The sequence below is a fragment of the Citrus sinensis genome, chromosome 5 (genome assembly GCF_022201045.2).
Source record: "Citrus sinensis cultivar Valencia sweet orange chromosome 5, DVS_A1.0, whole genome shotgun sequence".
NCBI classification, from domain to species: domain Eukaryota; kingdom Viridiplantae; phylum Streptophyta; class Magnoliopsida; order Sapindales; family Rutaceae; genus Citrus; species Citrus sinensis.
Window position 1 is genome coordinate 3,008,270 of NC_068560.1, and position 22,103 is coordinate 3,030,372.

General features: G+C 31.5%; 1 protein-coding gene across 50 annotated transcripts in view; it reads left to right on the top strand.

Moving 5' to 3' along the window:
* The window catches only part of LOC102631406 (ras-related protein RABA2a-like), a 36,606-nt gene extending 15,592 nt beyond the window's left edge, over window positions 1-21,014 (top strand). For 5 of the 50 annotated variants that reach the window (XR_008055192.1, XR_008055189.1, XR_008055188.1 and 2 more), the window contains one exon: window positions 19,713-21,014. Coding sequence is in view for 8 of the 50 variants with exons in the window: in XM_052442506.1 (XP_052298466.1) it covers window positions 17,205-17,292; window positions 17,961-18,040; window positions 18,346-18,444; window positions 18,554-18,619; window positions 20,601-20,708 (441 nt within the window). In the remaining 42 variants the exon portion in view is untranslated. Of the gene's footprint in view, window positions 1-3,522; window positions 4,883-4,992; window positions 5,059-6,713; window positions 7,192-16,890; window positions 17,293-17,459; window positions 17,577-17,960; window positions 18,048-18,345; window positions 18,445-18,553; window positions 18,620-18,697; window positions 18,775-19,302; window positions 19,365-19,598; window positions 19,660-19,712 lie in introns of those variants that run through there. The other 45 variants (XR_008055203.1, XR_008055202.1, XR_008055199.1 and 42 more) reach the window with 42 other exon arrangements.
* The last annotated feature ends 1,089 nt before the right edge of the window (window positions 21,015-22,103 follow it).

The window sequence follows — 22,103 nt, forward strand, 5'->3', positions numbered from 1 at the left end:
ATAATGTTCAAGAAAAAAATAAATCCTTGATCGAAACACACTCGATGAGTATGTGCCTGTTTCTGTTGGCACTACTCATCTACGCCTTTCCATATTTTGCTACCATGAAATTCAAGCTTCAAATCTTCAAGGCAATTGTTGTGATCTCAGGGTCTCTTTGCTCAGTTTCATTGGTCTCCATTACTCTACCACACCCTTACGGACATTTCAGTTTCATTATGTGGGCTTTTGTTGTTCTTCTTGTTGCTTATAACAGGAGGCTTCATAAGAAGATTTGGCAATTTTGGAATAGATTTGGAGGAAACAATCAACTGCTCGATCGCCTATATGCAGACACATACCCGTGGATGACAGCGGCAGTGGCCAAGAAGCAGCCAGAGTGGTGGCGGCGACGATGGCGGCAACGGCCATGATTGTCTTTGTAATATATTTGCCTTGTCTTCTCTCTCTACATTACAATAAAAATTATCGTAAATAATACCCAAGAGAAGGGGGAGGAAGCACGAGATGAAAATGGCCCCATGATAGTGGACTTGAGCAAAGTCGCTGGTCCCATTTGAGTTTTGATGCCGCAATTTTTATCTTTTTTAATTTTTTTGTGTGGAAAATTCTCTTTTAAATGTGCATTACAGCCAAAATTCTATCTCATATTAAATGAAATCAAGATGATGCAAATAAGCTGCCCCTGCCATCATGACCTTCATCATCAACAACACTTAGATCCTTGAAGGTAAATACATATATACTTTTCTTATATTTTTAGTTATTATGAACTACGTACAGTTCTTTCTTTTAATAGATGAAAGAGTCTAAATTTAACTAAGCTCAGATTTTAAATTTTTGAGAGTAAAAAGTTAAATTTTTTTAAAAAATATTAAAATATTTAAAACATCTTTCACTTATTTAATAATTTTTTTATTTTTTATAATATAACTTAAAAAACATAATCATTAAAATAATTTTATAACTTTTAATAAAAAATCTCATTCATTAACAAATAAATATCTTAAAAATTATTTTAATGAAAACTTGACTAGCAAAAATTATATTTAAATGAACTCCATTTAAAATGTATAGAATTTGATCTATTCTTATAACACAACAAAATCAACCCGCTGCCCAGGATCCCTACAAGATCAATACTAAGCTGCATACACTTAGTTTAAGCTCAATCAGATCAGAACAATAACTCAAACTAATTGTATCAAGAACCTTGTACAAACTAAGATGAAATCAAGAAACTAAAGCAATCATAACACAAAACACACACAGAGATACGTGGTTCGGTCTGTGTTTGACCTACGTCCACGGTGAATCCATCAGGCAAACCTCCATTAATGAATCAAGATGTTTAGTTACAGTGCTGTGAGATCAAAACTACAAAGAACAAGATTTCACTCTCTCTCTTTACAGTTTCTCACAGAAGTCTCTGGATCAAGATGCTGCACAGGAACACGACACGTGTTCAAGAATCTGTTATAACGAACTTGGCAGCGATTAAAATGATCACGCGCTCGCTCTCGTGCCTCCACAAATCAGTTGTGCTCAAAACGATTTCATGGTTGCCGTTTTATGCATTAAGAGCTTTATGCCTCTCACGTGACTTCATTAAGCCAATTAGAAGACTTAGCAAAACGATGCCGCTTTGCTTAAACCATATGAAGTACATCCTAAGATGAAAATCCCACCATCGGGGGCCCAGCCTCGGTCACACCACGGAAAATCCAACAATTCCAGCTATGCTCAAGACGATTTCATGGCTGCCGTTTGATGGATTAAGAGCTCTATGCCTCTCACGTGACTTTATGAAAAGAATAAGCAGATATCAGGTAAGATATATAATTTTTCCACAGTTCAATAATTATAAAAATATAAAACCGAAAATATAAGAATCATGATGGTAATGTTTTTTGATCTATCATCAAAAGTATGTCCTCCCACAGGGTCCCACGTCGGCACGAACAATTCCACAATCGAGGTCCCACTCTCGGTGGTTACCATGTCTTTACCCATTTTATTCATAAAGGTATGAACAGTCTTATTTCTTCTCTTTAAATTCCTTGTCATTTCCCCATTTTCTTCAATCTTTAACATTCATCAGTAGCAGATTGCAGTTCGCCTCCGAGGATGCCGAGCAATCTTCATCAACAAAACACTTCACCTTCAAAGTATAATTTTATACTGTTTTTTTCCCCCCATTGATAATTTATATTCTACCACCCCCGGTAAAAGCTTACAAACATGGTTTATTTTTGCAGTGAAGGAAATTTGGTTTCGTCGATGCTTTACCAAGTCATTTTTGCATATCTGATTCCAGTCCTCATTGGTATCCTGGGAGCCAATACTCAGGGCAGAACAGAGCCCTTGTTCAAAACACATACAATAAATATGTGGGGTTTTCTTGTGGCCAAGGTAATCTACTGCTTCGCACTTGCAGCTGATATCAAGTCCCGCCTTCATCAAGAAAATTCTTCGCAGTTATCGGGCCTTGTTGCGGTTGTCTCAGGATCTGTTTCTGCAGTATCTTTGGTCTCCACCTTTCTTCCACCGTCCATTGGTCATATCATTTTGTACACTTCATGGTTTTGCGCTGCCACTATCATTTTTCTCTATCAATATGGCATATTGTTTATGGATGCCTGCCGTCGGTTCTACTACGATACTTTGAAGCTACTTTTCACCAGAATTTGGAATTGGTTTCAAGATAATTATCTCCTCGAAACAGCTGCAGAGTGAAGGGTAGAAACTTGCAGGAACCTCTCTTGAATAACCTAAGGCACACGAAGCGTAAAAATTTTCAACTTTTAGCATGCAGGTGGCGCAAAAAATAATTTTTTTATCCTTTAAAAAAAGTTTTAATATACTTATAGTGATTGTTGCTGCAATTCCAAAGTTATATATATAGTTAGATTGCGTTCTGTTATACCACTTATTCGGCAGCCTCTTTCTAAAAAGAATATTTTGACGTTTGTTATTTGATAATTTTTCGGGATAGTTAATTAGGTTGAATTAAATTCTGATGGAGTGTTAAAAAAAAATTGAAAGTAAATATATCCATTGTATATCTCTTTAAAATATATATATATATATATATGTGTGTGTGTGTGTGTGTGTGTGTGTGTGTGTGTGTGTGTGTGTGTGTGTGTGTGTGTGTGTGTGTGTGTGTGTGTGTGTGTGTGTGTGTGTGTGTGTTTGTGTGTTTAATGGCCAATAAAATTAGAACAGGTGTCACAACATTTATTAATGTAAAAAACATTTGACAATTTTAACTAACTTAACTAATTAGCTAATGTTATGTTACATTCATGTAACTTATAACTCATTCACATAAATAATTAATGGTATGAGCTCATGTATTATTCATGTGAGAGGATTGTAAATTATACGCATGTGAATTAAGGGAATTACAAGTAATTATATATCTAAATTAAAAGACTGAAGAAATTAGCAAAGAATAAAAAATATTTTAAAATTTCCTAGTACGTGAAAAATTGAAAAAAAAAAACACAGCGAAATTATGGGCCCCGCAACTTTCGGGGAAAAACCAAAACATGTCAGCTTTCTCTCTCACTATCATTCGAAGAAGCATTCTCACGATCATTTGAAATTCTATGATATCAGGCTCAATTAAGACCAAGAGGTCGCTTTTTATCATGAACTTTCAGGTTTATTTTCAATTAATCTCACCAAATTTGATGGATTTGTTCACTAGTTTCATGAATTTCATCTCTCACTCTCATTCGATTGAAGAAGCTTTCACTTCCATTTGAATTTTTTCGATCTCGATCGGTTTCAATACAGCGGAAGAGGTTTGATTTAAATCTGGCTTTTATTCAAGAATTTCATATTAATCTCACCAAATATTATGTGTTTTTCCTCTAATTCATTGTTATGGATCTAATTCATTCCTCCAATTCATTGTTAGGATCTAATTTATGTCTCTTAATTTATAACGTTTAGGTTTGGGCTTTGGTTATTTGATTATTAACCTTGTAGCCTCTGGATACTGTCAAAGAGAGTGTATTAATCCACACTAAGTATGTTGTATTGGAACTATTAAGCGGAAACTAGATGGCTTCTGTTTACTAAGCAAAACAAGAATTGAGTTATAATTAGGTCAGCTTTATTTTGGCTGAAACTAGGTGGGTTCTGTTTACTAACTTGTTTGTATTGTCGTCTTTCGTAACCCATTCTTTAAGCTACATTAGGGCATTAGAAACAGAGCTTGAAAAGAAATTAGTACCTGCATTCATTGTAGTGAAACTTGGACCAGCTTGTTCATTCGTATACAACTATTATAGCTGCGCAACTCCATTTACAATTCCTTTGCAATCAGGTGAGTTTTTTTTGAAAGGATAGGCTTCATGTTGGGATGTCTTTTGGTCTTCCTTTATTGTCTAGTAACTAATTTGTTCAACACTTTCTATGTGGAAACTGTTATGTTCTTTGGATGTACTCATCATTGTACACAGGGTAAGTGGTGATCTTCATTACCTTAATTTTTTATATCTGGATTCTAGGCTTCTTACGTACTTATGTGAATCATTTTTTGGCACCATAATTTTATAAATGTTACTCTATGGCTTCCAGAATTTTCTGAAGATTTTTTTTCACTGAATATTCTATGTTTGACCTTTCTAGGGGTTTAAAGTGAAAAATGAGTTTATTGGACTTCGGAAATTGGTGTACCTATTCTGTGGCCTAGTAGCTCTTAGAATTTTACATAAACTCCCTTTCCTTGTTATTTGATTTCCTCTCATATTTGTATGCTGAATTACAGGTCTATCATTGGAATCTTAGATTATTGCTTGTGTGGGGCTTTGAGATGTGCCTCTATTGTACTTAGATGGTATTGCGAGCAAAATTGCTAGTGCTACTTCAGGTATATTGACAGAACAATCAACACCTGGTTTATAATACATATATTTATATGACACTCTACTTTAATGAACAAACATTTTCTTCCTCTAAATTTCGCATATTTGGTGCCAGAATGGAAAACAAATAGTGCAAGAAGGTGTATTAATTGCCTTGGCATCAGTTGCTGACTCATCTCAGGTATTCTATACAATATGCTTTGATTAGAATTTATTTGTTATAGAAAGCTGTCTGACAGGATGATTTTGCTGTAGTAGCTGCTCTGCTAACTTCTTTTAACCGAAAAAAGAAAAAAAAAAAGGTAGGGAACCAAAGTATATGTTCAATTAAAAGAAAAGGTACATACAAAAGTGAACAATCTGTCGCTCCTTATAATATCAGCCTCTGCATTTGATATATATATATATTTTTTTTGGTGAAAAAATTATTTCTTGATACATATAATGGTCTTTCCTGTCTGTTCACCTAATATTTAACTAATGTTGAAGGCTGAAGATTTAATTAATGAGCAGCCAGATGGAGTCCATCCCTGTATTGATTACCATAACAGCTGTTGGTTACTGTGGTTTAAAAACAAAAACTTGAAATTTTGAGTTTCATTTTATCCTAAAACCTCGATGTCAACGTTTTCAGACCAACCATCCTTTCACCACTCTAAATCAGAAAACATATGATCAGTAACGAACTTTAAATTTTGAAACTAACCTGATGTTGACTTTTTACGTTTTAGAGTTGAATTGGAATTGCATTTAATTCATTAAGTGAAACCTATGAGCCACCAGATGCTTTCATTGAATTAGATAATTAGATTGGCATTCGTTGTTTACTTGGGTATGTGAGTTGGACTGTTCTCCACATGTTGAAGTTAGTTATGCAAGTTGAAACCAGTCTATTCAAGCACGATGTTGACTTTTGGCAAGTAAGAGTTGGGATTTCATGTCTTGAATCAAAGCTGAGACTTCAGGTTGAAAGTAATTGCAGCTTTAGCCTGTTTAGCATAGGTTGATGAGACTGAGTGGTGTACAGTAAAAGAAAGGAATGTTAATTACATGAACACAATTTTTTATTCTATAAGCTTAGGTGTGAATCCTCTTTTATAGGAAAGATTCGCTTAGCATTTTCTCTTACTAAGGATGAACTAATGTCACTGACCCTGTCCAAGTGAAATTATATTAAAAAGCTAAGCATGCATTAAGTTAGTGTGAGAGTGCCCTGAAGTCTATGGCAGCTTTGAGCTAGAGCTGAGTGTTCCTTCAGCATTTTGGGTTTGGTTGTTCTCTATTTTGTCTGAACCCACTTGAGATAAAGCCCCAGAGTTGCATTCCACCCGTGATATTCGAGTTTATCGAGTTGCACCATATCTTATACTTTTCCTGAAAACAAATATATATGTTAAATCAGGTAGAAAAAATTATTCACTAGTTGTTATGGGTACAACTCATGTTTTCAAACATTTAAGATTTTGAGCCATTATGTTGCTACCCCGTGGCTTTTTAAGGTACTAAAAGACGGTCAAAACAACAGAATATTTTAATTACTCATACTAGCATGTGATAAAGAGGTCTTAGGGTTGGAGAAGATAGGGTAGAGGTAATGAAAATTTTTGTGAGTTTTGAATTCAAGGAACAAAATAACAAGTCTAGTGTATAATATTCGAAAACCCTGCTTCTTCATGTGAAATGGATTGAATTGCTGTAAGTTCTGTCCAAAATAAATTGTCTAAACTCAGTTACAGGCTTGTGGGAACATAGAGGTTTTTTTTTTCTAGCAACTCCAGTCATTTAGAAATGGAAATTTTTTTGTTGTTTGATCAAACAGAAATCTGTGATTTTCAGGTTGAAGGAAGGACAACAAAGGCCCAAATATGGGATACTGCAGGTCAGGAGCGATACAGAGCAATAACCAGTGCCTATTATAGGGGTGCACTCGGAGCTCTTTTAGTTATGATGTGACAAAATCAACGACATTTGAAAACGTGCCTGAAGGATCTGAGGGACCATTCAGACTCCAACATCGTGATCGTGATGATTGGCAACAAGACTGATATGAAACACCTCCAACTTCTATGTTAATTTTTCAGTCTCTCAATGGTTTATTGTTGAAACTTGTTTTTATTTAATTTTTGTTAACAATGTTGTATTTGAATTATTCTCCTCATTTGTTGTTGAGACTTGAGATATCAGAATTATTTGTTATGGCTGTCATGCAGTATACATTAGCCACGGTACCGCTTACTCTGGTTTTCCGGTGTATAATATATTACTTTAGTTGGATCCTCTATTATAAGGCAATGTAGTTGGCTTTTACCTTTTCTTTTTTAATTTGCATTTATTTTTTTTATAAAATGGGTATTTTCCTTGTGTGTTTGCAGTGGTCTTGAACTATTTAAGTCTTTGTAACAATAGCCAATATGTCTTTCATTATACAAAATTCATAATTATTTTCAAGTGTGGACACTTGTATTTTCTTTTAATGCGAAAACACTTTTAAACCGTGCGGTTTCAAAAATAAAAATTAATTAGAATTCTATGTAGTAAGAACTTGGTTATTTGTGTGAAGGTAGTTTTTTTATTTTTCCTTTTCTTCTTTCTACGGTGTGATTTGTCAAAGTGTGAGTGTGTGTGAAATTGTCGGGTTAATTTGTCTAATAGTGTGTGAAATTGTCTGAGTTAATGGTATTTCATGGACAAATTAACTCGATTGCACAGTGGAAAAGAGTAAGCACTTTGACGAATCACACAAAAAAGGAAGTTGCTCGTGAAATTGTAGATTTTTTTTTTTTGAAAATGTGAAATTGTCGAGTTAATGGCATTTCATCGAATAAATTAATTTTCACTGACCACCCCTCAATTATAGCAATATCACATTTAGATGAATTTTATGTCCGAATTTACAGTAACATGTCCTAAACTTAACCGTAAAGTTCATGTATGTGTAGTGTGGCAATAGTTGAGGGGAGTTCATTTACCCTCAGCCGGTAGTGTGTAGGGGTGGTAATATGGGTCAGAATTCGTTTATTCGATTCGATACAAATTAAATGGGTTTGAATTTGAAAAAATTGATTCGTTTAATAAATGGGTGAATTCGATTCGATTCGTTAATTAAACGAATCGAATGCGGGTTTGAAAATTTTGATTCGTTTATTCGTTTAGAATTCGTTTAATAAATGGGTCATAAATGAATCGAATACGGGTCGATTCGTTTAAAATTCATTTAATTAAATTACTTTTTTATCCTTAAATTTGTTTGAAAGCTTTTTTAAATTTGAAGGTTAATATTGTAATTTTAAGCAAATAACACCCCCCCCCCCCCCCCTTCTCTTTCTTTTCATTTTCATTTTATGCCTATCAGAACTACAAGTTGAGCATATGCGGTCGGTTTTGTCGGAAGAAGAGGAGTTGAATTCCAAGATCAATATGATGCAAATAAACCCATCAAATTAAAAGAAATTATGTTAATTATGATATTAATAAAGCTATGTAGATTTGATTATTGGATGCCATGCTACAATCTGTAATTTAGAAATTGAATTATTACAAAAGCACATAAATTTCGATGAGTGAATGAACTGTATATGACAATAGATATATAAGAGATAATTTATAATAAGTCTCTTTCTAATCAAGTGTGAGGAAAATCTTAATTTATTAAAATGATGACCAAATTAAAAGACAGAAATGAATTTTAATTTGTTAAAAGATAAAAAAATAAAATATTTAATTTATTGTTGAGGATATTAATTAATTTATCTATAAAAATATTAATTAAAAAATATAAAAGTAAAATAAAAATAAATGAATTTTTTTTACTATTTTATTTTACTTTTAGAATTAATTTGATAAATTAATTTTTTACAAATAATTATTAATAAGGTTATTACATAGTTATCAAACATTGCTTTAAAATTATAGCAGTAGTATTATTGTAAAAGCAAAAAAAATATAAGAACATGAGCGTCACAAATTCAATAATAAAAATATTTTTAAAATATAAGAACTAATCAACCACTTAATTTAAAATACAAAAATTGAATGAGTATTTTATAATTTAAAGACTACTTATTTACGCTTTAATACCCGACCAACACGTAAAAGACATTCCTTCACCCTCTCTAGTCAATGTTAGATAAATTGTAACAAATGGAACGCGCTTGCAATCTGGAACATGAGAGTGACGTTAGCAGTAGCGCAATCGTAACCTTCAATTATATATATAATTTGTTTACACAATTCTCTTAGCAAGTATTTGTTTACACAATTATTTCATTTGTTTCGACAAATGATTTTTTTTTCTTTTTTTATTTTCAAATTACGAAATTACAAAAAATATAAACTCTTAATTGATTTTCCATTTTTCATAAATTGATTTGGAAAATTTACAACCGTCCACCTGTTTGTTTTGCCTTTTTTAAAAATACACAAATACTTTTTTTTTTCATCGCGTCACCTGAAATTTACTTTTTGTTGCATTCGTCCACTTTCGTCTAATTTCCGTTAGCGAATTTAACGGAATGACTATTTTACCCCTCAAAATTATAATTTAACCCAAAATAAATAGAAATTGGAGATAAATTGGATGAATTTAATTTTTTTCAAAAGTGGATGCTAGAAATTGGAGGAAAATAATATTTGTTACTAAATTTAGAAAATTTTTATTTATTTTTTTGGAGGAAAATAGTGTTTGTTGCTTGCTAGATTTAGAAAATTTGTATTTATTTTTTCTCTTTCAAAAAAATAAATAAATATTTTCTAAATTTAGCAAGTAACAAACACTATTTTCCTCCAAATTTCTAGCATCCACCTTTGAAAAAAATTAAATCCATCCAATTTATCTCCAATTTTCATTTATTTTGGATTAAATTGTAATTTTGAGGGATAAAAAAGTCATTTCGTTAACATTCCGTTAAATCCACTAACGGAAATTAGACGGAAGTGGATGAATGCAACAAAAAATAAACTTCAGGTGACGCGCTGAAAAAAAAAGTGCTTGTGTATTTTTGAAAAAGGCAAAACAAATAGGTGGACAAGTGTAAATTTCCCAATTAATTTTCCAAATTACAAAAAATAACGAAAAATATGAAGCATATATACAAATTACGAAAAATACAAACTTTTAATATAAATTGATTTTCCATTTTTCATAAATTTAAATCAAAGCCATAATATGAACTATTTACTTAAGTCCCATCGCATGGCCGTGGGTCCCAACTCCCTGTAATCATCCAGCCACCAACGTGGATCGTTAAAAAGTATCAAGATGTTCCTGTGTCGAAGACATGATGCATCAAAATTTTGTCGCGCCAAGCCTCTTTTGACCAAAAGTTTTTATAAAATTGAAACATAATGCAAAATTGGTGATATATAATTCTGTACTGGTCACTCATTTTGAAATTTTCATTTTTTCTAAACAAAATTACAATTAAAGTTTTCTTCAACGGAAAAATCATTGATATTTTCTTAAGAGTAATATTCTAGCCACGCATTTTTATACAAATTAGTGTGGTATAACATGATTGATAGAATAAAAATATGAAATAATAAAATAAATTATGTGGACCGTATAATATTTTTATTCAAGAAACCATAATATAGCAAATCAATTTATATAATAAAAAATAATTTATACACAATTATTTCATTTGTTTCGACAAATGGATAAAGCAAAAACGAACATTTTTCATTTATAGATGATATAAAAAAGAGTTGCAGGCCGATTTTGTGATCAGAAGAAGAGTTGGGTTCCGAAATCAATATAAAGCGAACAAGCTGCCCCTGCCTTCATCACTTTCATCATCAACAGAACTTTGATCCTTCAGATTAGAACTTTGGTACAAAAGTACAACTCTCTTACATTTTTAGTTGAGATTTGAGATATCAGAATTATTTTGTTATGGCAGTCATGCAGTGTACGTTAGCCATGTTACAACTTACTCTGGTTTTTTAGAGTATAATCTATAGCTTTAGTTGGATCCTCTATTACAAGGCAATGAAGTTGGCTTTAACATTTTCTGTGGTCATTTTTGTAATTTGGTTTGAGTGTTTGACAAAAATGGTATTTTCCTTGTGTGTTTGCCTCCACCAATTGCAATTTTCTAGTTATAATGTTTTTGAAACAACATCCAAATAGCGTTAAATATCTTTTACTACACAAAAGTCTCTCTCAATTTGCTATTATTATTGTTGTTATTTTTTTTTTCAAGTTCATGGCATTACTTTGACCATTACATAATTTTTTACAGCAAGTCCCGACATTGTAGTATTTGACTTGTGGAAACAGACTTTTATTTATTATTAATTTTTTAGAAAAAGAATAATAAAAAGAAATACTATGTCAACTGACTTGGCTCCAAGTATAATATTAAAAAAGAAATATATATTGATTATTTGATGCCACGTTACAATGCCCAATTTAGAGAAAATTGTTACGAATAATTATTGGAAAATGAAATGAAACAAAAAAAATTGTTACATGATGAAGCACCATCACATCCTTAAGCTTTAAGACAATAAAAGTCGCGTAAATTGGGGGACCCGCAAAGTCGTCGTGTAAGTTTGAGTTACGTGATTTGAAGTTATACATAATTGATAATTTCAAAACAAATGAAAAAGAATAATCGAAAAATCAAAATGCACTTCTATCTTGCCACCGCTCAGCACTCACCCTCTCGACTAAATGTCATTTTCTTTGAACTTTCATGGCTTCTAAGCTCCCATCAAGAATTAGAAATTTATAAATCCATCCTTTATCATCTCAGCAATACAACCTTTATAAGCCGTGGGGTCAATTGCATATATATATATATATATATGGCTGAACGGTCAATTCCATTTTACTTCTGACGCAACAAGCACGTTCCATTCTCACACACCATTACTTATTCACAAGTTTACATTCATTTGACTTTTGAGCCCAGTGGTGCTAATTTTTGAAGATACTCTTACTGAACTGAGTGACCAATTTCTTTTATGCTAAATGTATCCTGTGATGCAGAAGAAGAAGAAGAGTTGCATTCCGAAGTCAATATCATGCAAATAAGCTGCCCTCGCCATCATCACCTTCAACCGGCAGCACTTTAATCCTTCAAGGCATATGCCTACACTTTTCTTACATTTTTAGTCATTATGAGCTAAATTTTCAACACATACATAATGTTATTTCTTTATATCAATATATTGATGTGTCTAAGTTTTATTAAACTCAAATTTTAAATTTTTGAAAGTAGAGGTTGAATTTTTTTTTCAAAATATTAAAAATTTTAAAATATTCTTCACTTTTTTAACAATCTTATTTTATTCCTTTCATAGCATAACTTTAAAAAAATTGATTATTAAAGGAATTTTATATTTTTTTCATAAAAACTCTCATTAACAATCAAACAACTACTTTTTTTTTGTGAAAAATTTACCAAAAAAAAAAAAACTCTACTCAAATAAGCTCTATTTGAAAAGTTTACTGAATGGAGTCTTAATAAAGAAAAAATAACTCATTTAATCTTTAAAAGTTCTTTTAAAAAAATAAAAATTTTGAAAAAAAATTATGAGATTAACTAAGTATTTATGATAATTAAATAACTCATACCAAATAGGCATATAATTATAAAATGATATACTTTAATAGTTTTCATAGTGATTTGATATTTTGTAATTCTTGTAATAGTTAGGTGATAATAGCTCCTTTTAGAATTATAAAATCATATGTTAGCTTTAATAACAAATTAGAATTGACAACATTGTTGTAATGTAAAAAACATTATTAAATTTAGTTTCACTAAAAGAAAATGTCGTAACACACTTCAAATACATTACATTCCGCCACATCTGTGGCTGAATGTGAACAGACCGTTTGTCTGCTTAATTTAAAGATTCGAATTAGTTGAGTTAATTAACCGTTTGTAGACTTTGAGTTAATAAACCTCAGTTAATTGATAAGAGATGTGATTTCTATCCACCCTGCCATTGCGTTGAGTCAAGCTATTGCTTTTATATTCACCATCCCGGCCCCACTGCAATGCCTTTGGCCTTTTGCCGTTTGCCTCCCTCCCAATGCCTTGTTCACTTCATTTTCATGATGCCTATAAGAACTGCGAGTTAGGCACATACTCCTGAGCAGGTCGGTTTTGTGCAGAAGAAGAAGAGTTGCATTCCGAGATCAATATGATGCATATAAGCTGCCCCTGCCATCCTCGACAGAACTTTGATCCTTCAAGGTACATAAGTACAACTCTCTTACATTTTTAGTTGTTATGAGCTAAATTTTCAATGCATACAGTTCTTTCTTTCGTTCATATGAAGCTTAATTAGTTTTGTCATCTCTTTTGGCATTTCTTACTCGACTATAAACTTAGTTATGAGCACCCTGTGATCTGGAGAGTAAGAGCTAGAACTTGATGGCGACATGTTAGACTAGTGCATGAGGCTTGTTCATGCAGTAATAATTGGTCTTGATGCAGGCAATTTTTTTTTTTTTTAAGCTAAAGAAAGTTAAGTTTTAGAAGATCATTACTTCTTTAAACCCAGTAAGCGTATAAGTTTCTATTCTTTTGGGTTTTGTAGAATTATTCATTTTCTCCTTAATTCCCTTTATCATGCTCTACCATAACTGAGAAGGAAAATGCTAAGTATCAAGAAAAACGAGAGAAGAATGAGAGAATGAAGCATGTGTTGGGAGGAGAGAGAGAGAGAGAAAAAACTGACAGAAGAGAGAGAGAAGGGGCAATTCTCTCGTCCTTCTCTCGTTGTTCTTGATATTTAACAGCACTCAACTGAGAAACATGGCAGTAGTGGCAGGTCTACAGGTGGGCTACACCGGGCTATAGCCCGGTCTTGATTAGGAAAAAAATTATTTATATCCCTTATATTTTCATTAATTTTATATAATAATATAATTTTTATTATATTTCATGTATGTCCCTAACTTAATTACCCTTATATTTTCATCAATTTTATATTATAGTGGAACTTTTATTTTATTTTCAAATATGTCCTTAATCCAATTATATTTTTTCCATTTGAAATTAGTTACTTATTTATAAAATGATTAAATTGTACATTTATTGAATATATTGAAAACATTAGGGGGACAAATGTTGCTACTGCTTTATTTTAAAATATTCTAATTGAAAAAAATTATGTCAATCTAATATAAAATTTTCACTAATATTAAAAGTATTTACGAAAACAACATGTAATAGCAATTATCAACATTTTGATAAACTTTTTATGTGAATTTTGAGATTTCATTTAATAGTAAGTTAGAAAATAAAATTTGAGTTTTTTTTAAAAGCTTTTCATAAAATAATCATCAGCATATGATTCTTCAAAGAGAGTTAGAGCACCTACCAAAGAAACAACGGCATTTAAATACATTTTAATTAGATGAGTTTAGTTTATTATTGAAATTTTTTACTAACAATATATTTATAATTTAAAAAGATGAATAAATTTTTTAGTTGTTTAATTTATTTAAGCCTACTAATTAAGTACTTGACTTCAAACATTAAAGTTTTACTTGTGAGTTTTAGTTGATTGTAATTACATGTATTGCTTTAATTTTAGCTTAAAATTCTTAATTGATTTATTAATCGTTATATAATTATATTTTATTAAAGGTTGCAATGTCGGATTCCATAATTGAAAAATAGGGTTTTCATATTTGAATTACCTTTTGTTTTCTACTCTTTTTTTATAAGTATTTTCATTTCGAGTACGTATTTATTAGGATAAGGTTCTTCATGTTCCTCTTATTTGATGCACTTCTTCCTACATATGAATTTTTATAATCACTTCAAAATATAATTTTTTTAATTTAGCCCAGGATAATATAAATTCTTGGGTCTGCCCTGCATGGCAGAGCCGCATGATGAATATTATTATTTAATAATAATAATAATAATCAAACCAACAGAAAGAATGATTCGTAGATGATCAATCAACATTACTTAATCAAGAAATAACACAAGAACATCAAGATTGAGTCAAAGAGACAAGATTAAACACGGCAAAAATGATCAATTACAAAAAAGCTCACACAGCAGGACACAACATAAACAGGAAAATTAATTGACCTCACTCTTCTTAAAATGAGTGTATCTTAAAAAAAAAATGGAATTACATATCATCTAAACAAAAAATCCTGCAGTTACTCAACATATCAAATTAGAGTCCACACAATCACTCAATGCAAATTATTTACACCACAATGTTTTGACTTTTATTTACGTAAGTTATTTCAGAGCTGAACTTGATCAAATTAGGAGTTAGAGAGTTTCGAATATTGACTCATTATATTGTAAAGTTCGTAAATATGTCTATTGGGCTGAGTGTTTTTCTCATATATAGGAAGCTTTCCTTTTGATTGTTAAAATTAATTCGATGGTTTTGCAGCGATAACAATTTCATTTCCTCAATTCCATACCCACAAGTTTTTGGATATCTCATCCCGACTTTAGCCACTATTATGGGTGCATATGTACAAGGCACAACTAAGTCATTGATGGAAACTCATAGAGTAAGCTTGTGTGTTTCTCTGGTGGCCATAATCGTCCACTACATTGCGTTTGCTGCCGATAAGATGCCTCGACGCCATCAAGCAAACTTTTCACAATTATGGGGCCTCATCGCCATTGTCTTTGGATCTCTTTCAGCAGTGTCGTTGTTCTCCACATTTTTCACGCAGTCAGTTGCTGAAATCATTTGCTACGTTGCATTGAGTTGCACTGCTATTATCATAGTTGTGTACCAATATGTCAGAAAGCTTATGGATGCTTGTCATTGGCTTTACCACGAAATTTTGAGGCCATTTTTCAGCAAGATCTTGAATTGGTTTCAAGCTCATTGTTACAACTTCTCTTCGACAGAACAGCCGCAACGCCCCACAGTGTAATTGAAGAAGTTTAATATTTATTTTAAAATTTCATCCAAGATACTTTACAGAGAGATTCCACTTATGTTTCCAAATTTCAATAGATCAAAATATATACTCAATAATATATAGTTTTTCATTCAATAATTTACAATTTATTTGATAATTTTTTAAGATAGTTAAATACATTGAATTAAATTCTAAGAGTAAATATGTCTGTTGTATATCTCATGTAAAAAAAATATATTCTTAGTTTGCCAATAAAATTGGAACAGGTCTCACTGTATTTGTTCCCTAATTTCATGAATTTTAGCTCTCACTCTCATTCAATGGATCAAAATATACACTCAATAATATATGGTTTGTCATTCACTAATATATAGTTTTTGATAGTGCATTCGTATTAGATTTTTATATGCATTGTTTTATTGTTATTATAAAATATAAATATCTGTATTGTTTGTGTTTTTTTGACGAATTAGAGACTTGATATCAACTGTAAAGGGAGAGTAGTAGATTATTTGGGTGACAAGAAAAGTCCACATATTTATTGTTTGTGTTTGGGGTAAGGGCTTCGTTTCTACCCTGAACATTGGCTCTAAGGATATCCATGAATGACATTTAAAATAAAATAAAAAAGTATTAAAAATAAGAAATATGTGTTTTGATGTGAATAAAAAATTAATAACATATTTTTCTTGTATCGTTGTTATTTTATAAATATTTTTTTATTATAAATTTATGAAATAATAAAAGAATACAAGAAAAATATGTTATTAATTTTTTATTCACATCAAAAAATATTTTTATTTTTAATACTATAATTTTTATTTTTATTTATATAATTTATAAATAAATATATATTAAAAATATTGTTAAGAGTTATTAACTATTATAAAAGTAATAAGAAGTAAGTAAATACAATCTTTCAAAAGAAAATTTTAACATTTACTATTTGATAATTTTTCAGGATAGTTAAATTCATTGACTTAAACTCATAAATTCTGCTAGTCACTATATCCACCGCAATCTCATTTTTAAAAGAAAAAAAAGTTTAATTACCAATAAAATTGGAAAATGTGTCATGCCGTTATTAATGTCGAAAACTTTTGACTATATTAACGTACTTAACTAATTATACATCTAAATGTGAAGAAAGAAATTAGCAAAGAATAAAATTTAAAATTTCCTAGTACTTGAAATTCGGGAAAAAAAAAGGGCCAAATTTCAGTAGCTCTCGGCCCCGCACTTTCGGGGTAAAAATAAAAAATAAAACCCCAAAACACATCAGCTTTCTCTCTCACTATCATTCGAAGAAGCATCGTCACAATCATTTGAAATTCTATAATCTCAGTTTCAATGAAGACGAAGAGGCTTGGTTTAAATATCGGCTTTCATCATGCATTTTCAGGTTTAATTTCAGTTAATCTGACCAAATTTGATGGATTTGTTCCCTAATTTCATGAATGTCAGCTCTCACTTTCATTCGATCGAAGAAGCTTTCACTTTCGTTTGAAATTTTTGATCTCGATCGGTTTCACTGCAAAGGAAGAGGTTTGGTTTTAATCTCGCTTTTATTCAAGAATTTCATGTTTGTATGCGTTTAATCGCACCAAAGTTGATGTGTTTCTCCTCTAATTTATGGTTAGGGATCTAATTTATGCCTCTTGATGTAAAAAATTTAGATTTGGGCTTTGATTATTTGATTATTAATTTTGTAGCGTTTGGATACTGTTGAACAGAGTGAATTAATCCACATCAAGTATGTATTGGAACTATTAGGCTGAAACCAGATGGCTTCTGTTTACTAAGCAATACAAGAATTGAGTTATAATTAGGTCTGTTTACTAACTTATCTGTACTATCATCTTTTTAATTCATTCTTTAAGCTAAATTAGGGTATTAGAAACAGAGCTGGGAAAGAAATTAGTACCTGCATTCATTTTAGTGGATCTTGGACCAGCTTGTTCATTCATCTACAACTATTAGAGTTGCACAACTCCGTTCATATGCCCCCAGTGTTGGCCACAGCTGTCTTGTGTGCATGTAATTTAGAGAATAAATAAATTTAAGTGTAGACTAATATTTCTTTTCTTTTATGATATGTCCAATGAACCACATTTTTCAATTATACTTTTTTTTCCTCCCCTCAAAAATACATATCCTTCCTAGTACTTTTCCAATGGATCTCATTTGTTTTCTCCCTAATACATTTTTTGCAGTTAGAGGTGCCTCAAAAGCAATTACTTGTGGCATGTGGGGACTGTCATCTCCTTTGGATGTACTCATCATTGTATATGGTGTAAATGGTGACCTTCATTACCTTAATTTTTTTATATGTGGATTCGAGGCTTCTTACGTGCTTATGTGAATCTTTTTTTAGCACGATCATTTCATAAATGTTACTCTATGGCTTCCAGAATTTCTGAAGATTTTTTCATGGAATATTCTATGTTTTACCTTTCAAGGGGTTAAAAGTGAGAAATGAATTAATTGGACTCTGGAAATTGGTGTAGCTATTCTGTGGCCTAGTAGCTCTTAAAATTTTACAAAACTCCCTTTCCTTGTTATTTGATTCCCTCTCATATTTGGTATGCTGAATTACAGGTCTATCAATGGAATCTTAGATTATATGTTATGTGGTTTTCAGATGTGCCTATATTGTACTTAGATGGTATTATGAGCAAATTGCTAGTGCTACTTCAGGTATATTGTCAGAACAATCAACACCCAACTTATAATACATACGTTTATATCAGATTTACTGTAATGAACGAACAATGCCTTCCTCTAAATTTTTCATTTTTGGTGCCAGAATGGAAAACAAATAGTGCAAGAAGGTGTATTAATTGCCTTGGCATCAGTTGCTGACTCATCTCAGGTATTTTATAAAATATGCTTTGATTAGAAGCTATTACTTATAGAAACCTGTCTGACAGGATGATCTTTTTTGGAGTAGCTACTCGGATGGAAACTTCTTTAAAAAGGGAAAAAAAAAATTAGGGAAGCAAAGTTTATGTTGAATTAAAAGAAAAGGTATCTACAAAAGTGAACAATCCGTCGCTCCTTATAATACCAGCTTCTGCATTTGAAGTTCTCTCTCTCTCTTTTTTTTTTTTTTTTTGGGTTGAAAAGAATATTTCTAGATACATATAATGCTCTTTACTGTCTGTTCACCTAATATTTAACTAATTTTGAAGGCTCTAGATTTTATTAATGAGAAACCAGGAGTCCGTCCTTGTATTGATTACCACAACAGCTGTTGATTGCTGTGGTTTGTCTTTAACACAAGAACTTAAAATTTTGAGTTTCATTTTATCCAAAAGCCTAACTTTCAATGTTTTCAGACTAACCATCCTTTCTCCACTAAATCAGAAAACATATGATCAGTAATGAACTTAGAGATTCAGTATCTTAATTTAGTGTAAGTAGCCCTACTATATAACAAATTCAGTCTTCGGATTCTGCAATTCAATTTTTCTTGATAAGTTTACTTTTTTTTTTTCTTTTTTCTCCTCAAAATGTAACTAATTTTCTTTATCTTCAACTTTCTTCAATGCTCAGGAACCAGTGAAACCAAAGTATTTGATGAGAGCAGCTCACTGAGAAGTGATTACTTGACTGAGGTAAGAGCCTGATTTCTATAAACAGTACAAAAGGCCTTTGCGGATGACTTGCACAGATTTTAAAATAGTCGCAACGTAAATATAGATTTATTGCCATTTAGATTTTTAGACTTTTAAGAAGCAAATAAATAATTAATTAAAGAAAGTAGTTTTATCAGACAAAATTCATATTATCCTTAAAATTCAAAAATCATCATAAAAAATTAAGTTTCTCTCCCCCTCTCTTACTCTCAGTCTTGTTCAACCCTTCGCCTCTCAGCCTTGCTCGATAGTAATTTATTGATTTCAGTTTTAGGTAAGCTCTGTCACTGCAAACTTTTGGTCATGTGAATTTTTGTTATTGCATAGATCTTAATTGGTCAAATTGAAGGGGAGAAAGTTGCTGATCGCAAAGCTGATTCTGAAAGCACTTCTTCACTTTTTCAGTATGATTTTACAGATTCAGTATGTAATTGAAGTTCTAAAGCAATGATTTAGAGTATTTAGATGAATGGTTTAAATTAATCCATCAAAGTTGTGGTTTATACACATGCATCATCATGGGAACATCTAATTAGATAATAGATTTTTACTTTTTATCCTTCTTGTCTATTTTACTTGTGTATGTGAGTAAGGCTGTTCTCTGTATGTTGGAGTTGGTGATGCAAGTTGAAACTAACCTGATGTCGACTCTTGGCATGTTAGAGTTGAATTGGAATTGCAATTAATTCATTAAGAGTAACTTATGAGCCATGGGGTTTTCTCACTGAATTAGATAATTAGATCGGCATTCGATGTTTACTTGGATATGTGAGTAGGACTGTTCTCCATACGTTAAATCAGGTTGGAAAAATTATTTACTGAATTGTTATGGGTGCAATTCATGTGTTGAAACATTGAAGAGTTTTAGCCTTTATGTTACTATCCTGTGGTTTTCTAAGGTACAAGAGACATTAAAAAAAAAAAAACATAATATCTTAATCACTTCTAGTAATCCTACAAGTGCACATGACTTTGTGGGTTTTGAATTCAAGGAACAAAATAGTAAGTCTAGTGGATAATATTTGAAAACACATGTAAAATGGATTGAATTGCTGTAAGATCTGTCCAAATTAAACAGTCTAAACTAATTTACGGGCTTGTGGGAACTAAGATTTTTTTTTTTTTTCCTAGCAACTTCAGAGTCATTGAAAAATGGAAATTTTGTCCAAAAGCAGCTTTTTGTTGTATGATTAAAGAGAAATGTGAGATTTTCAGGTTGAAGGAAGGACAATAAAAGCGCAGATATGGGACACTGCAGGCCAGGAGCAATACAGAGCAGTAATGACTGCCTATTATAGGGGCGCACTGGGAGTGCTCTTTTAGTTTATGATGTGAGAAAATCAGCATTTGTAGACGTGAGCCGGTGGCTGAAGAATCTGGGGGACCAAGCAGACTCCAACATCGTGATCTTGATGATCAGCATTGTGATCTTTTATTTAATTTTTGTTAACAACGTTGTATTTGAATTATTCTCCTCATTGTTGTTGCTGACTTGAGATATCAGAATTATTTTGTTATGGCAGTGTGCGCTAGCAATGTTACAGCTTACTCTGGTTTTTAGTGTATAGTATACTGCTTCAGTTGGATTCTCTACTACAAGGCAATGAAGTTGGCTTTAACATTTTCTGAGGTCATTTTTGTAAATTGATTTGACAAAAATGGTATTTTCCTTGTGTTTGCCTCGAACAATTGCAATTTTCTAGTTATAATGTTTTTGAAACAACATCGAAATAGCGTTAAATATCTTTTGCTATACAAAAGTCTCCCTCAGTTTGCTATTATTATTATTCTTTTTTTTTTTTTTTAAAGTTCATTGCATTATTATGACCATTACATAGTTTGTTATAGCAAGTTCGGATGTTGCACTATTTCATTTGTGAAAACAAACTTTTATTTATTTATTTAAAAAAAAAGAAGAATAAAAAAAATACTATGGCAACTTACTTGGCTCCAAGTATAATATTAATAAAGAAATATATATTGAGTGTGATGCCACGTTGCAATGGAAAATTGTTACCAATAATTAATGGAAAATGATGTGAAAGAAAAAAATCGTACCTGATGAAGTCATGAAGCATCATCACATCCTTAAGCTTTAAGACAATAATAGTCGTGTAAATTGGGGACCCGCAAAGCCGTCGAGTAAATTTGCTTAACGTGATTTGAAGTTATACATAATTGATAATTTCAAAAGAAATGAAAAAGAATAATTGAAAAATCAAAATGCACTTCTATCTTGCCACCACTCGGCACTCACCCTCTCGACTAAATGTCATTTTCTTTGAACTTTCATGGCTTCTAAGCTCCCATCAAGAATTAGAAATTCACAAATCCAACCTTTATTATCTCATCAATACAACCTTTATAAGCCGTGGGATCAATTGCATATATATATATTTTGGCTGAACGGTCAATTCTATTTTACTTCTGACGTAACAAGCACGTCCCATTCCCCACACACCATTACTTGTTCACAAGTTTACATTCATTTAGCTTTTGATTCCAGTGGTGCTAATTTTTGAAGATACTCTTTCGAAACTGAGCGACCAATTTCTTTTATGCTAAATGTATCGAGTGATGCAGAAGAAGAAGAAGAAGAGTTGCATTCCGAAGCCAATATGATGCAAATAAGCTGCCCTCGCCATCATCACCTTCATCTGCAGCACTTATAATCCTTCAAGGCATATGCGTACACTTTTCTTATATCTTTAGTTATTA